The sequence below is a fragment of the Cyprinodon variegatus genome, unplaced genomic scaffold (genome assembly GCF_000732505.1).
Source record: "Cyprinodon variegatus isolate N-32 unplaced genomic scaffold, C_variegatus-1.0 Scaffold1156, whole genome shotgun sequence".
In the NCBI taxonomy this organism is placed as follows: Eukaryota; Metazoa; Chordata; class Actinopteri; order Cyprinodontiformes; family Cyprinodontidae; genus Cyprinodon; species Cyprinodon variegatus.
The window spans coordinates 163641-178785 of record NW_015151609.1 but is presented as its reverse complement, the minus strand read 5'-3'; the positions used below and the strand labels follow the sequence as shown (position 1 = coordinate 178785).

General features: G+C 39.2%; 1 protein-coding gene across 1 annotated transcript; it reads right to left on the bottom strand.

Annotated features, from left to right (window-relative positions):
- Positions 1-392: 392 nt before the first annotated feature.
- Positions 393-14759, bottom strand: snx18 (sorting nexin 18). Its single transcript, XM_015400866.1, has 2 exons — positions 13101-14759; positions 393-1711 (listed from the first exon to the last, which is right to left on the bottom strand). The coding sequence occupies exons 1-2, from the start codon at positions 14536-14538 to the stop codon at positions 1458-1460; spliced, it is 1692 nt and encodes a 563-aa protein (XP_015256352.1). The 5' UTR covers positions 14539-14759; the 3' UTR covers positions 393-1457.
- Between the last annotated feature and the right edge of the window lie 386 nt (positions 14760-15145).

The following is a 15145-nucleotide window of genomic DNA, read 5'->3' as shown; positions in this document are numbered from 1 at the left end:
TCTTTAAAATTTGCACTAATTGCTTGTACTGTTTTTTCTTTTTTGAGAAATTTCGTTGCACCCCTGTGGAGCAATGACAAATGGAGAATTCTGATTCTGATACAGAAATCAACTTATATAAAAAGCATCATCCTTATAGCTGCATCAAGCTCAAAACCTAAACTCTTTCTGATGTGCAAAGCTTTTTTTCATGGCCTTACAACATTACTGGATTGTTAGAATATGTTAAAAGAAAAGTTGAATCTTATCTTTTTTTTTAAGGCCCATGATTTAGCTGTTGTAATAAAGCATTTATTAAGTTTAGGACATTTTCCTCACCTGTAGCCAATAAGTGTGCATTGGACTGAACTTAATGGAAAACAACAGATTCATCCCATTTGTATCTTGTCTTTAATATTCAACAAAACACAAGACAAGCTGCCATATATTTTAGTGATAGGATAAATTTAATTGCATCTGTTCTACAATCATTGCCTTTTGATGCGACCAAATTACATCACGAAGTTTAAAAGCATCAGTGATGCGGCTGTAAAAAGGTTTGCATTATAAAAAAACATGGTTAGAAACACTCCTATTAACTCGCTTCTGTTAACCCAAACAGACATTCTGCTGACATAGATACACACATAAAGTGTAAAAAAAAAAAAAAAAGTGTTTTTGTTGTTCTCTAAATTGTGCATGCAGAAATAGGAGCATTAGTGCTTGCTGTGAGCAGGGTGTTCCAGTTTTATCAATGTAATCCTGGAAAGTACTTTAAAAAAAAAAGAACAATTTATAAAATACATTCCAATCTATAGGTTGCAGGCTTGTAAAAACAAATGGGATTATATTTCTGTTTTATATCTGTACATAAAGTTTATTAGGAATAAGTAACAAAAAATGACCAGAGAGACGTTTTTAAAAGGCACAGCGAAGTAACTGACAGTGGCTGCTCCATGAAGAGGCTGTAAACATTCTGTCCTGTTTGTCTGAGAATAAATATTGAAGGAGCGTTTCCTGGCGTTTCACTGCCAGTCAACATTTGTTTAAAAACTGCACTGTAAGGCCAAAAAACTCCTGATGTACGAACGTTTGCACCAGATTGTAGGCAACGGTGAAAATAGGCGTCTCTCCTGCTCGTCATCATAATGCCTTCATGTATTTCCACCATGAATCCGATCAGTTGGAGGGCTTTTTTCATTATTATTATTATTATTGATTCCTAAAGAGAAAAAAAGTCCACCCAACTGGTTTGCATTTAAAACTGACCTAATTTCCCAAAAAATAAATGTCTAAGTTTCAGACAAAAATGCAAAGCAGGATTCTGTTTTGTGTCGTCTTCTTGACGCCCCGTCTCGCCATAAAAAGAGCTCCTAGCAGCCTCTGTGTGGAACTCCCCATCTCTTGCCAAAATCCCATGGTCCATCAAGTGAGAGGCGCGGCCGTTCGTAGGTGATTCAAGACGACAGATCAATCCGTTACAGGTTGTCGTACTTCTGCAGAGCCTCCTCTAGTTTGCCCGTTATCTTCTGGAAAAAAGCGATCTGCTGCTGGAGATAGTGCTGCATCTGGGCCTTGAAGTCTCTCACTCGGATTTGGTGGAAGTGCTGGATCTCAGCCAACGTGGCGCAGGAAATGATGTTGCAGCGGTCGTTGATGCCATCCGCCTGCGACCTGTCCATCTTGCCCTCCTCCACGTGCTTCTGGCTCTCCTTCACCTTCGTCAAGGCTCCTGTTTGAAGACATTAAAATACGGAAATCAAGATTTCTATACACATCTATTGTGCTTTTAAAATGAAAACAAATGAGGTCTGAAAAATGAGGCTGAGGGTAACAGATTTAGGGGCCTAAAATATTTGGTTTAAACTCCCTGGGAACCATGCAGAGCCCCATCTCTATCTATAAAGAGATGAGGGCCCCAACTCAAAACCTCAATGACATCATGTCACCATGGAGCCTTCAACCATTTAAGGGAATCTGGTGGCATTCCTGATACCAACCAGGCTTATACTAACACATTTCTGTCCTTATTAGGACGTGGGAACTTCTATTCATGTTTATACTCAAACCCTGAACAAAGTTGTCTTCGCACCTTAGCTATATAACTTTGATTGTCTCTGAATTTCCACACATGCAAAGCAAACTTGTAGGCAAGGAAACAAATGTGTAGAGTTATATCAACATCAAAACATGGTGAGTAAATCTAATCCTGTCTCAGATTTTTAAAGCCATTTGTACAGATTTACTGTTTTCCTGTCACTATGTCCATATTTTACCAAGAATGAGCAGAGATGGGGGGGAAAAAACCTATTTGGACGTTTCATTGGGGGATTAGTATTCCCAGCTGCTTTTGGGGTTAAGGTCTAAGTTATAAAGTGTAGAGCATACTTTTGATGCTTAAGGAAAGGAGTACGAGGTTTCGAATAATTTTACTATTAAAACTCAGTTAAAACAGAAAAGACAGACAAGAAGCAAAAAAATTAGAAACTTTTATTTCAGTCATCTTTACTCTGGTACCCCTAAATAAAATCCACCACTACCAATTTCCTTTTAAAGTCACCTAATTCAGTGCAATTCAAAAATACATAATTAATTCCAAAGAGTAACATGTTCATCAAGACATAGAAGTCCAAGTGTTTGTCATTTATTCTCAGCATAACTGCAGCTGTTCTGGTCTTTAATAGAACTTTCCTGAATGGAGGGATGGATGGATAATTGATGGATCGATGATGTATGGATAAATGGATGATTGATGGATCAAAGATGTATTAAACATGTTGGATAAGGATGTTAAATATTAAGATTGATTGTTTTAAATCCATCCTAACAAACATCAAAGAGCCTTCAAAAACAACTAATCTATGCTGCTCTTAAAATAAAACACCATGATCTCAATTGTGGCCTTGAGTAACATTTTAAAAAGTACTAGCATCTAAGGATTACCTTCCAGCTACATAAAAACCTGAAACACAGCCAGAAATCCAAAAAAACTCACTAAGATAATTTCCTCCATAAAATAGAAGTCAGAATCCAGATCTAAAGTGTCAAGATTTGAACTTGCTGCTTAAGAACTTGCTAATTCTGCAAAAAAGAAAGTTTAAAACATGTCTTTCTCTAGATGTGTTGAGCCATAAGAATGTACCCAAAAAGATCCACAGATGTTATCTCAGCTCCAATTTTACGAAATATATAAAAGAAAAAAAAAGATTTTCTTTCTGCACAATTCTGCTCTACTCGTTTTTTGCTTTCAAACATATCCCTAATAGTATATATATTTATATTTGAGTCAGAAATTGACAAATGTATAAACGTCTACAGACAACCAAACACACAATTGTGACATATGTATAATAAGCAGGTCTACAGTTCCTCTACTTGTACAAATTATATTTGCTATAACCAAACGGATTGTAGAACTAAAGGCAGCTTTCTAAGAAACTAATTCTACTCATTGTTTTTAGGAACACAAGACAATAGAGATGAAATCCAGCTATTGTGATTGACTTTATGAAACAGAGCTTCCCGTTTGGCCTTTGCTTAACAGTGGTTTGTGTTGGCTCATTTTTAAAAGCTGCAACTCAGAAAAATGAAACGCCATTGTCTGACAGAAAGATGCAGTTGTTTTCCTCTTTGCGAGAACGCTGGTTTGAAGTGCAGCGGGGAACAAACACAAACATATTCTTTGAAATCCCATCAAATCAGTACCTTAAACTCCTGAGACCTTATCGTAACAAATGTCCTCATCCACATAGCAAAAAAGGACATTTGGTATGTATGCCTGAGGAAGGAATTAGAAATAGTGGCTTATTTGAATTAAGAAATATCTAGAACAGTAGTTGGGGACCCACTGTTCTTCATTTTTTAAATGCTTCTCTACTCTAACCTGCATCCAGTGACTGCATTACCTTCTCAGCAGCCAGCAAGGGCTGCAGAAGTTATTCAAGTCAGGTGTGGGGATGCAGGGAAATACCTAAACATGCAGGACAATAGGTTCAGAGGACTTCATTTAATGATATGTCACTGATACTGAAAATACCAAAAGTCTGCTTTCCTCAGAAACAACTTTCCCACTGAAGGGTATTGTCAGCATGTTGTGTGCAGTGCTCAGAAAACAACTGGATTTTTTATTTTTTCTTCCAGTCAAACTGATTTATTGGCAGATTCTGCGGCCGAACTGATATTCTAGTTCTTGTAGATGTTTTTCCTACCAAAGCTTAGAAATTCAAAGTCTTTTTCAAGTAAAATTTGTGCTTCGGAAGTTTGTTTTTATACCCAGAACAACTCTAAAGACAGTAAGAAGTGTCACTAAAACATGCCTCAAAGAAACAATATATTTAAAAATAAGGAACTGAAAAATCCTGAGCATAACAGTCATACTAAGAGAGCGATTAACGTCTGCTCTGGGTGCTCACGCATGCTGAAACACTGCTATAGTCACTGTGGTAGGTTCTTGTGGTCTTAGAGAACTGAGAGAACTTTAAAAAAAAGTGCATTTTCACACATACTCCCTGCAGACTTAAAATTAAGATGAGATATGCAGCAACAAACGGGGGTTGCTTTTTTTTTATTTCAACCATTTCCTGCTCAACAAATGCAGTTTAAAGTTCCGGACTTGATGTTTCATGTAAAGTAGGAACATACAGGACATTAAAAGTGAGCATTAATATTCCAGTAGAACTTATCCGACACGCAAAAATATATCCATAACGCACCTGAGGAAGTCTGGTTCATTTTTGGATATAATCCTGCATTTATACATGTAAATCCCTATATGGAGAAATTCAATCTATGCTTTTATCTCATTCCTTTGGGGAGCAGTGGGCTGCCATTGTGTGGCACCCAGGGAGCAGTCTGTGGGAATGAGTGGGACTTGAACTCAGAACCTCTTGGACCAAAGTGCAATGCTCTAACCACTAGACCACTACTCCCCAAATAATGTACCACTGGCTTCAAAGGCCAAGATGTAACTCGATGCTGATACTGATATGAAGTCGCTTTCAAAATTAAAGATATATTGACAAGAATAGCTGAGGGATTCATGTAAGACTCTGGGTGTGACGTGTTAAAGTGAGATGGGAGCCTGTTAGGGATGAAGTGAAACATCCGGCTTTGGTATGTCATGGGATTCTTGTTACATTTTGGTCATTACGTAATGTGAGTCACCAGGCTTTCAGCTGAAACTCGGAAGATTCCTGAAACATCATACTAGAAAAAAACAGAAGTTTTTAGTGATACCCAATTTTCTTTCCCATGCACAAGACGCTTACATTAAACTAGGAAAAAGAAAAATGCACGTGCTAAAATATACAGAAAGGATGCACTTTCGCTGCTCAGAGACTTTGAAGGTTTGGTATGAAACCAAAGCAGAGGGATGCACCAGCAGAACTGATGCAACTCTGCAAAGATAATGAGGAGGAACAAATTGAGAAAACAGAAACTTTCTGGGGAGTTTAGGACTTCAGGAACTGCGTGAGCGATATGTAACATTGAGTCATTTCATGTTGCACACAGCTGCTGCAGATAAACTTTACTGCAAAACAGAAAGAAAACATTTTTAGCTGCAGTTTGATGAACGTAAGCAATTATAGTAAAAAAAAAACAACCTAGATAACTTGAAGGAAAACATTTAAAAGTTTAATATGAATCATTTGGGTTTTAAATGCATTTTAATTCAAACAAGCTGAATTAAACAGATGACAAGTTGTCACCAAGCAATCCAAATTTAGTTAAGCTCAAAGGGGGAAGGTTCTGAGGTCAATAGCACACACACACACACACATATATATATATATATACACATACACACACACACTTGTGTGAAGAGTCTGCGACTTTAAAACTACACAAAAACTAATTTAAAACTACACTGTCTTTATTTCAACTCAGATGTGGGAAGCATGAAATGAAAACCTCCTTTGCGCTGGTTTTGACTTTTGTTTCCAGCCGCAAATTCTCATTAACATTTATACTGTATACATCAACTTCATTAAAGACGGGATGATAAAAACTCCACTTGCAGTCTGCTGGAAACCCTGATGGGACAAGTTGAAATAGAATTTATGTTTGTTCTTGTATACAGTATTAACAGACTGATTCTATTCATCTAACAAGACTGCAGTGTTTTTAATCAGGAAAGTCACAATGTAGGTGGAATTAGATTTTTTATCGTGCAAGTATCGTTAGCGAAACTGAAGTTAAGAAAAATGTAAACTAATATTTTAACGAGGTACCAAAATATTACATTAACAGAAATAAAAAAAAATAATTTTCAGATTTTTTTTTGCTTATTCTGTCAGTTTTATCTTCAGGAAGAGGATTAGGGCCAGTGGAAAAAAAAAAAGTTAACTGATTTTTACATTTTATTTCAGTTTAGTATGGGAAAAAAGTCAGAATTCTGACTTTAATCTCAGAATTCTGACTTTTTTCTCAGAATTCTGACTTTTTTATTTTCAGAATTCACTCAGAATTCTGAGATTAAAGTCAGAATTCTGAGAAAAAAAGTTAGAATTCTGAGATTAAAGTCAGAATTCTGAGAAAAAAGTCAGAATTCTGAGAAAAAAGTCAGAATTCTGATTTTAATCTCAGAATTCTGAGAAAAAAGTCAGAATTCTGAGAAAAAAGTCAGAATTCTGACTTTTTTTCCCCATGTTAAACTGAAATAAAATTTTAAAATCAGTTAACTTTTTTTTTTTTTTCAGTTGCCCTAATCCTCTTCCGTACCTATCTTTTACAAATATGCAATAAAAAAGAAGCTTTTTTCTATTGCCAAGATGAGTGTGTACCTGTTAGGGAAGCTGCATAAGCAAAGATGGAAAACAATTTATACCCATCGGAGACAGCTTTGTAATTACTAAAATAAAAATGATCCAAACTTAACTGACAGGAAAGACATGTTCATATTCATGATGTAACCTACTGTGACTCTTTTTTTTCCCTCCATCAGCTGGATTATATTTAAAGCTTTACTGTAAAACTCACTTCTCCTCTCCTGTCCTCTCTGCCTTCCTGTTTCACAGCTGCCAGCTGTGTCAGAGATGCAAACGGCCATTTACTTTTATTTTTTTTTACTCAGATGTGTTTTCTTCGACAGTAAGACAGATCAGCTGATTATTTTGCAGCACTGGTTAAAACCACAGTTTAGGTAGGGGGATGGTCTAGATGATTGACTGTTTAACAATAGTTCTGACCCCCCCCCGGCAGTGGGAACCTTTTCAGCCCTTATGTAATCCCAGCTTATACAACAAGTGGGACCAGAGCATGGAAGGGAGCCAGTAGAAACCCCATCCACCCGCCCCGTCTCATCACACCACTACCTTTGGGTGAGAGGACTTTCACATGAGATGCAACAATACGTCTGGTGTTTACACACCAATGTGAGGCTGACTCAGCAGGATGAGCCAACATCCTGCTATGTTACACTTTCCCTCCCTTTCCAGGTCAGTTTCTGATATTTTCATGTCCTGGTGTGCCTGAAAAGACCAGGAATGTTTCAATATTGTTTTTATGCCTTCACTTGTTGGTCCTAATGAGTATGGATCAATTAGATATAATCCTCATTTATTTAAACTCTACAGAAATGCTTTTTTGACTTTTCTGGAGAAGTTCTGCAGTTTCATCTGAAACCATGGTTTCCACTTTTTCAATAGTTTAAAAAAAAGGAAACTTCACACCATAATGGCATAAAGCCTCAGCGTTAGTGTTTAGGCAAAAATAGAGAAACTAAAGATCGATAAGGTTTTTTTTCAAAGCAATGCTAGCCAATAGCATGAGTTGGCATTGTCCCGAGAAAGCTGGAAAGTAATGGCTAATGGGGTCTTTGTGAAGGTGAAGATCAATACAACGATGGCTAAAGTCCTCCAGCAGGAAAGCTCACATTTCCCCGGTTACATAAAACATGCAGTCTGATGCGAACAGATCCAGAGAGCTAAAAATGGCCACGCTAAATGAGGAACTAGGGTTTCCGAGCAGAGTAGAAGAGTCCAGAGAACTATCCACTGATCCAGTCGGCTGTTCTTCTTACATTTAGTTTCGTAGGTTTCATTTTTAGAAGTTTTACCTTGAAGTAAATATGTGCAGTTCAAAATAAACTTTTTACCAAAGCATAAAATGGACAGGATATTTCTCCCACGTTTAGGATAATCTGGAAAAGCTAGATCTTTTCCATCCATCGTCTCTATCAGTCATTGTCACCACATCGTTCGATCCCCGCCAAGAGTTTCTGTGCAACCACTTGAGTGGAGGAAATGTATACTTTGGTTTGTGACAAAGGATGTGGCCTTTTTGCTACTCATGTGCATGCAGCAGTAAAACTTCACCATGCAGATCAATGGAACAAGACCAAAGTGGACATTTCCTTTACGTGTAATTATGTTACAGATGGGACTGAACTGCAAACGTAATGCGACCTTTTACACTTAGAGGAAAGTACACCACATCTATGTGTTTGTAATGACGTGAATAAAAACCCAAGGCACTGAGTTAAATAATAAACATGAACAGGCTTCAGAGCATTTAGTTGACCCAAACTAATCCAATCTGTGACCTTCATTGTGGAAACATGCTTGTTTATAACTTCCTCTAAGAGTAAATCTCTCTTTTCCTCTTCCATGTTCCCTATAAATAGAAAGGAATTAGCAATCTGTTACTACTAGCAAAATGATCCAAACAAAATGCAATGCATGAGTGTGAGAAAGTGGGAGATGACTAGAATAAAATCAAAGTAAAAAAAAGTAACTAACCAAGCTCAGTCAGTGTGAAAACCAAAGACAAAAGTATTTTTGCATACAATATGCACCCTGTGGCTGACCTTTGTTGTTCAGCTTATACCGTCTACTCCTTTAAAGTGTGGTAGGATTGTTCCTGGAGGAAAGTCTTCCCAATCTATGAATTCGATTAGATTTATTACAATGCAAATAAGATGTTTCACTGTTTAATGCTTTTTTTTTTACTTAAACATATCCTTAAAATAGCCTCATATTTGACCCTTTACCACTAAAGCATCATTTGATGAGCAGACTGACACCTCAGCCTATAGCCTATTTTCCTGAATTGACTTTGGGTCAAGCGGGAACGTCCAGCGGTTTCATGTTAAATGGGTCCGACCTCGCAAACAATCAAAGTGTTATATTCCAGAGGGATATTTTGGACACTAAAGGCCAATTTATGCTTCTGACGCATAGCCTCTGCATTCGTCGAATCTGTCTCAGTGCGCCACCACGCCCCCCCACCGTTGTCGCGCACCTCAAAAAAATCCTGACTATGTGTCGGACGCAGACCTCAAGCGGAAGTGCTCAGACAAAAAGCAGCTATGATTGGTCCTTGGTATGCTTTTCCGGCTGTCTGTGTGGTCGTCCTTCTTGATTCGGTGCAGGAGCGCGCCATTTTTAAAAACTGAGGAACAACTGCAATGGACAACAACGACGAAAGGTTAATCTGTCTTTTTGCCAACTCCATTAACAGAAACTGTTCCTCTTCGATGTCCAGCAACTCTAAGTCCATCTCCGTGACCGTGCTATCTTGCATCGTCATTGTTGTGGAAGATAAACACTCCCGCCGGCACCGCCGAAGTTCTCGTGACCATCTGCTGAAGTTCTCGCGAGTTCTCGAATAGGCTCCCCCTTGCGCTTTGGCGGGAAACTGCTGTGCGTCCCTAGAAATTCCAGACCAACGGTGCAGATGCATACCAGCGAAACTGGTTCACGACCAGACCCAAGCGACGTTTGATGTGTGCGATTGCAGAAGTATAATCCGCCCTTAAGAGGCGACCACCATTCATCTCAACTCAGACACCAATGGCAACTACAGGTTAGGCGGGAAACAAAGAACCACTTCAAAAAGGTTTAGTGGAGGATTTTCACAATTTTTTTGAAAAGACCCGTCCTCTCCACTTAAAATAAATAATGCACACGCACAACCCTGTACCCGCTTCTGACAGGGAACGTCTATTAAAAGCGTGTGAGAGGATGCGCAAACTATGTACTAACTGTTAAAGATACAGGTTGATGACTTTAGATTTAAGCTTCTTATATTAGAAAACATTTGTGACTTAACTTGGATTTGAGCCTCTTAATAGAAATTACCTTTTGCTTTTATTAAAGATACACCAAGCAAAACTAATTGTGTGCTTCTTTCTGTCACAAACATTTCAGGGATTGCTCATTGTGAGTTTTTAAGCATAAGACTTTGCTTTGGACTTAACTGTCTTAAACTGTGACTCTGCTAGAGACATGAATAAAAAGACTTGAGACTTATTCGTGAGCTGGTTCCATGTTTAGCTTATACCATTAAAACACATTCCTACAGCAAATTCACTTCATATTAGCAAAAGAAAAAAATATCCAGGGACAGAAACCGACCTATGAACAGATTATGTATCACAAAACGTAGATCTTATATACATTATTGAACTTCTTCTGTTATGGCCAATAATGTATATTTACCCAGATTACATACATCTTATATACTTCTTCTAGCCTTAGGTAAAAACAAACGACCACATTGGTGACATTGGTTCACGCCCTCAAATAAACAGGCTCTATTCAGCTGCTACACATGACCAAATCCTGTCACCTGTTACTTTACACTTTAAGCTTGGACTATCATCTATTGTAATTACACACGTATACAAGTGTTTTTATGCATTAGATTGTGAACAGTAGAATGCCAAATATGGTAGGGATCAACAATTGATTATACAGACTCTAAATCAAACCGTTTGTTAAAAGAGCAACCAAATCCGATTAAAAATTAGGTAAAACCCTGAGCAAAATACATAAAAAAACTAAAACTAAAAACCTATGTCAGTAAATATCCTCTTTAGTTTAAGCTTCACTTTGTTCAAACCCTGTGAACAATCCCTGAAGACTTTAACTATCTGATTATTAATCTAAAAATCATCATCAACTAAAATAGTTGAGTAGCTAAATTCACCTTAATAAAATAGGAATGGACCTAAAACATAAGCTGTGGCGGTAAGCTTAAAGTTATAGTGGAAGATTTTCACAAATTTTTGAAAAGACCCGCCCTCTCCACTTTAAAACATGTCCAACTCTGTACCCAGAAAAAGAACATCCTCCACTTTACCTTTAATAGAATAAATCCACAAGTATAAAAATGTTAGCCCAGGAATTTGGAGCTATTGGATTTGAGCCCAGCAGGATATAATGGAAATAATTTTCTACATAAATACAAAGAGGGCAAAATCCATATTGGCTGCAAACAATTTTAAAGAAAGGATGAACCTATGTCTTTAAAACTATAATGATGTTCATCAGACAACCCAGCTAGTTTAGCCAAAGAAAAGGCTTGAAGGTTGAATTAAAATCTGCATATTGTGCTTTTTTGTTTTATAGGGAAGTCTGAGCAGAGGTGCTACCTGTTGGTACACCTGGGCGCTTTGTGGCCTTGCAGCAGGAAGATTCTATATTTACATCCCTGCCGAGTTCTTTCTTTAAAGCAAAGGCCTGTGTAAGGTTTTCTTAGTTTTCTTAGTATTCTGCCTTCCTCCCACAGTCAGAGTACCCAAATGTTAGGTAAATTGGTCGCTCTAAAGTGTTTTTAAATGCATGGGTAGGTGTAGCCCTGTAGCCCTATGATAGACTGGACTCTGACTCACCACCAGCCTTCCCCGTGACCTTTTCACAATTTAGAGACTACAGGAAATGGATGGAAGTGTAGGTGATCTAACCTCATGAAGAAAACATCAACTAATTTTAAAACCACAACTGCAGACTTTGTTTTATAAAGGATCATCTTAAGATCAGGAGAGTCTTTACCCTGTCAATAAAACATATATTTTTTTGTTTTCTTTTAAATAATAAATATTTGTAAAAATAAATAAATTCATTAATAAAACAAAATAAAAAATAAAAAACAAAATTCCTTACACACAGGAATTTGTGCAATCAGACATATAGAACCTAGCTAATAGTATTGTACCAAAACATTCAACTTTTGCCTTTGTTTGGATTTGTTTTTTTGTTTGTTTTGTTTTTTTTAATCACCATGGTTTTTTCAACCAGTCATGTGTTTGTTAAAGTTTGGTTTCACACATTTTAAAATTGGACGGTGTAATCAGTGATCAAAAGTCATTCTCCATCTCTTCAATGCACAACTTCTCTTTGCAGAACGTTTCCGTTTTGTTTAAATAAAAAAAATACATTTTAAACTCTACCTTTGAATTTCAGTTTGTATTCACTCTGTGTAGACAGAATAACAATTAGATTTGTTTAAGTCTAAGAAACATTTCAAATAGTTAGCCTTAACCGTTAAACCAAATAGAATAAACCTACTGATCACAAAGATGGGCAGATCCATCTTAACGCTTTTTTTGTGTGTGGCAAATCTGACAAACTTTTGCTTCAAATGTATTATCAATTGTAAATGAAAATTAAATATAAAACCTATGAAGTTGTTAATTTTCCTGGAAATAAACAGCTAATGCCATTAAACCACTGCATAAAACAGTGGAGAGGATTTAGATATTGTTGGGGAAATATTTTCATCCGGTTTCATCTTTCTACTGTTTATTTATCAATGAGAATCAAGGAAAATAGCAGCATCAGTGTAAAATCTGTGTTAATATTATTGAGAAAAAGAAATGTAAGATGTCTACATGTCATTATAGTGCTGGCTTTCATTAAATGAATGAGGGCTTATTTCAGACCTATGACTCCAAAGCGTATAAAAATACCAAAAGTGCAGGAAGATCCGAAAGCACAGCTTAATAATTAGAAGGTCATTGGTCTATTAAGGGGGGGGAAAAAATCACCTTGTTTCATTAATTTTCTATAGAGAACAGCCTGCACAATAACTAGAGATGCTGTTTTTCAAGCAGCGGATGCTGGGAGAGTGAAGCAGGCTTTAAATGTATTGTCTCCTCTGACTTTTCTATTCAAAAACAGAAAGTTAAACAGAGCCACTCCTCCTCTGTGCTAGTTCAACCTGTTTAACTGCTAAACATAGGTGAGATGTGACAATGTTTAAGGTTTAGCACGTCAACTTTGAGACGGAGGCGGGCGTCCATCGCCCTGGGAGGGGAAGCACTTTCAACCTATTTTTCTTCTTTAATGGAAGATTATGTGAGATAATTTTCTTTTGAAAGTTCAGTGTTATCGGTTTACCTTTTTGGACATGGATGACATCTGGAAAGTTTGCCAGGTGACCTTGGTAAAGCGCTAACAAATCCATAACTGGGTCCAGATCTTTGCTGGGCTGTTCATAAAAATACTCCCCTATGGCTTCATAGGCATCTCCAGTGAGGGAGATGGCGTGGTTGAGACCCAGTGAATACGACTGCTGGTCCATCTCAAAGGCTTGGCTCAGGGCCTTGAAGGACATCCCCACCTTCTGGTACTCCTTCCTAAATCCCCCCATCTGCTTGCGAGCAAACTCTCCCACGGTGGCATTGAGCTGCATGGTGCTGTCGTCCATCCTCTTGGTAAACGTCTTGAACCCGTCGATTTTGCTCTCCACCTCCTGGAAGTCGAGGGGAGCCGGGGGAATGCTGATGGTGAGGAAGAAGTTGGCCCCCACCAGCTCGTCCTTCTCGGCCTTCCTCTTGCCCTGCTTCCAGGCCTTCTCGTCCGAGCAGATCAGGAAGTGCTGGAAGACGTCACACTTGGACAGCACCGGGTGGCTAGTCATATGGTTCATCCACCATATGAGCCCCTTCCTCCTCTTGGAGATGAAGTCCTCCTCGAAGCGGCCTGTGGCCTGCTTCTCTGGGAGGTGCGGCACAGAGATGACCGGGAACTTCTCCGCCAGGCGGGCGTAGAGCCAATCAAAGTGCTTGTACCTCCTGCTTACCGGGTTCTGGGTGTGTGTGGGGGTCAGCTTATAGGACATGTAGCTCTTCATCCCTTTAAACTTGGTCTGCTTGGTTGGATCATCGATAGTGCAGGAGAAGGGGTAAGGGTTCTCCTGCCACTCTGGACCGTACTGCCCCATCACCACACAGATCTTATCCCCGTCCTTCACAAAGCCTGAAGCCTCCCCGAGCACAAACGCCTCTCCTCCTGACTTAACGAAGGTGGAGAAGCGGTTTAGGTTCCTACTCACAGTGGCTGAGCTCTTCCCCTGCATTGCATTCCCTCTCTGCCCCCCATATGTTGTCACCCTGTACTTGGAGGGGCCATTGCCCTCTGAGTCCTGGTACCTTCCTCCCATTGGCTCATCAGCCACAGTGGAGCTGTCATCCCAGTCATCATCCCAGTCATCATCACTGCCTTGGCTGTGTTGTTTGTTGTTGTTGTGCTGCTGCAGCGGTGCTGTATAGGAGGTGAACCCTACAGGGGGGTTTGTAGAGAAGTTCTCAAAGCCTCCAGCCGGGACGTTAGAGTAGCGGGACTCTGAGGAGGTGCTGTAGCTGTTCACCTCCTTCCCCTGGATCTCCACGTAGGAGGCGGGTACCAGTCCTCTGTCCCCTTTGCCGTTGCAGCCCTCCAGCCATCCATCTATGTCCTGCTCGCTGACCAGAGTGAGGATTTCTCCCTCCTTCACCGACAGCTCCCCCGGGTTTTCAGAGTGGAAGTCGTAGATCACCGTGGCTCGGATCGCCATGGTTCATCCAGCAGCTGGACAGCAGGATCACCTCCGGCTACCTGGCTGCCTGTCTGTCCGGGGCAGCAGCCTTCCTACCTATGATATATAATCCTCATTAAACACCGGATGGGAGCCTTATAAAGCCGATCTGACTGGTTTTACACCCAGTGGTTGCAGCGTGTGAACACAGACCGCTGTGCTCTGCAGTCTCCCTCCTGCTCAGACCCAAACAGAAACACTTCTGCCTGATTTAAGCAGCGCAGCAGCCGCACGGAGGGCAGGCAGAGCAGCCGAGGGCGGAGCGACAACAGATGCAGCCCCTCCAGACATCACCAATCAACCACCGATAGAGCTAGCCTCTGATCTGTGTGTGTTTTAACCGCCTTTCTGGGAGAAATCTTTAATGTTAGGCTCTTATCAACACGGAGGAGGATGAGGGCCACTGAAAAAATTAAAAAAGTTAACTGATTTTTTATTTCAGTATAATATGAAATAATCTCAGAATTCTGATTTTAATCTCAGAATTCTGACTTTTTTCTCAGAAATCTGACTTTTTACTCAGAAATCTACGGAAGAGGATTAGGGCCACCAAAAAAATAAAAAAGTTAACTGATTTTTACATTTT

Bases quoted from the DNA above. Each gene is read 5' to 3' on its own strand.
- snx18 (XM_015400866.1), bottom strand. From the start codon at position 14,538: ATGGCGATCCGAGCCACGGTGATCTACGACTTCCACTCTGAAAACCCG. The intron at 1,712-13,100 runs GTAAACCGATAA...GTCTTCAAACAG, and splicing joins TGTCATCCATGTCCAAAAAG to GAGCCTTGACGAAGGTGAAG.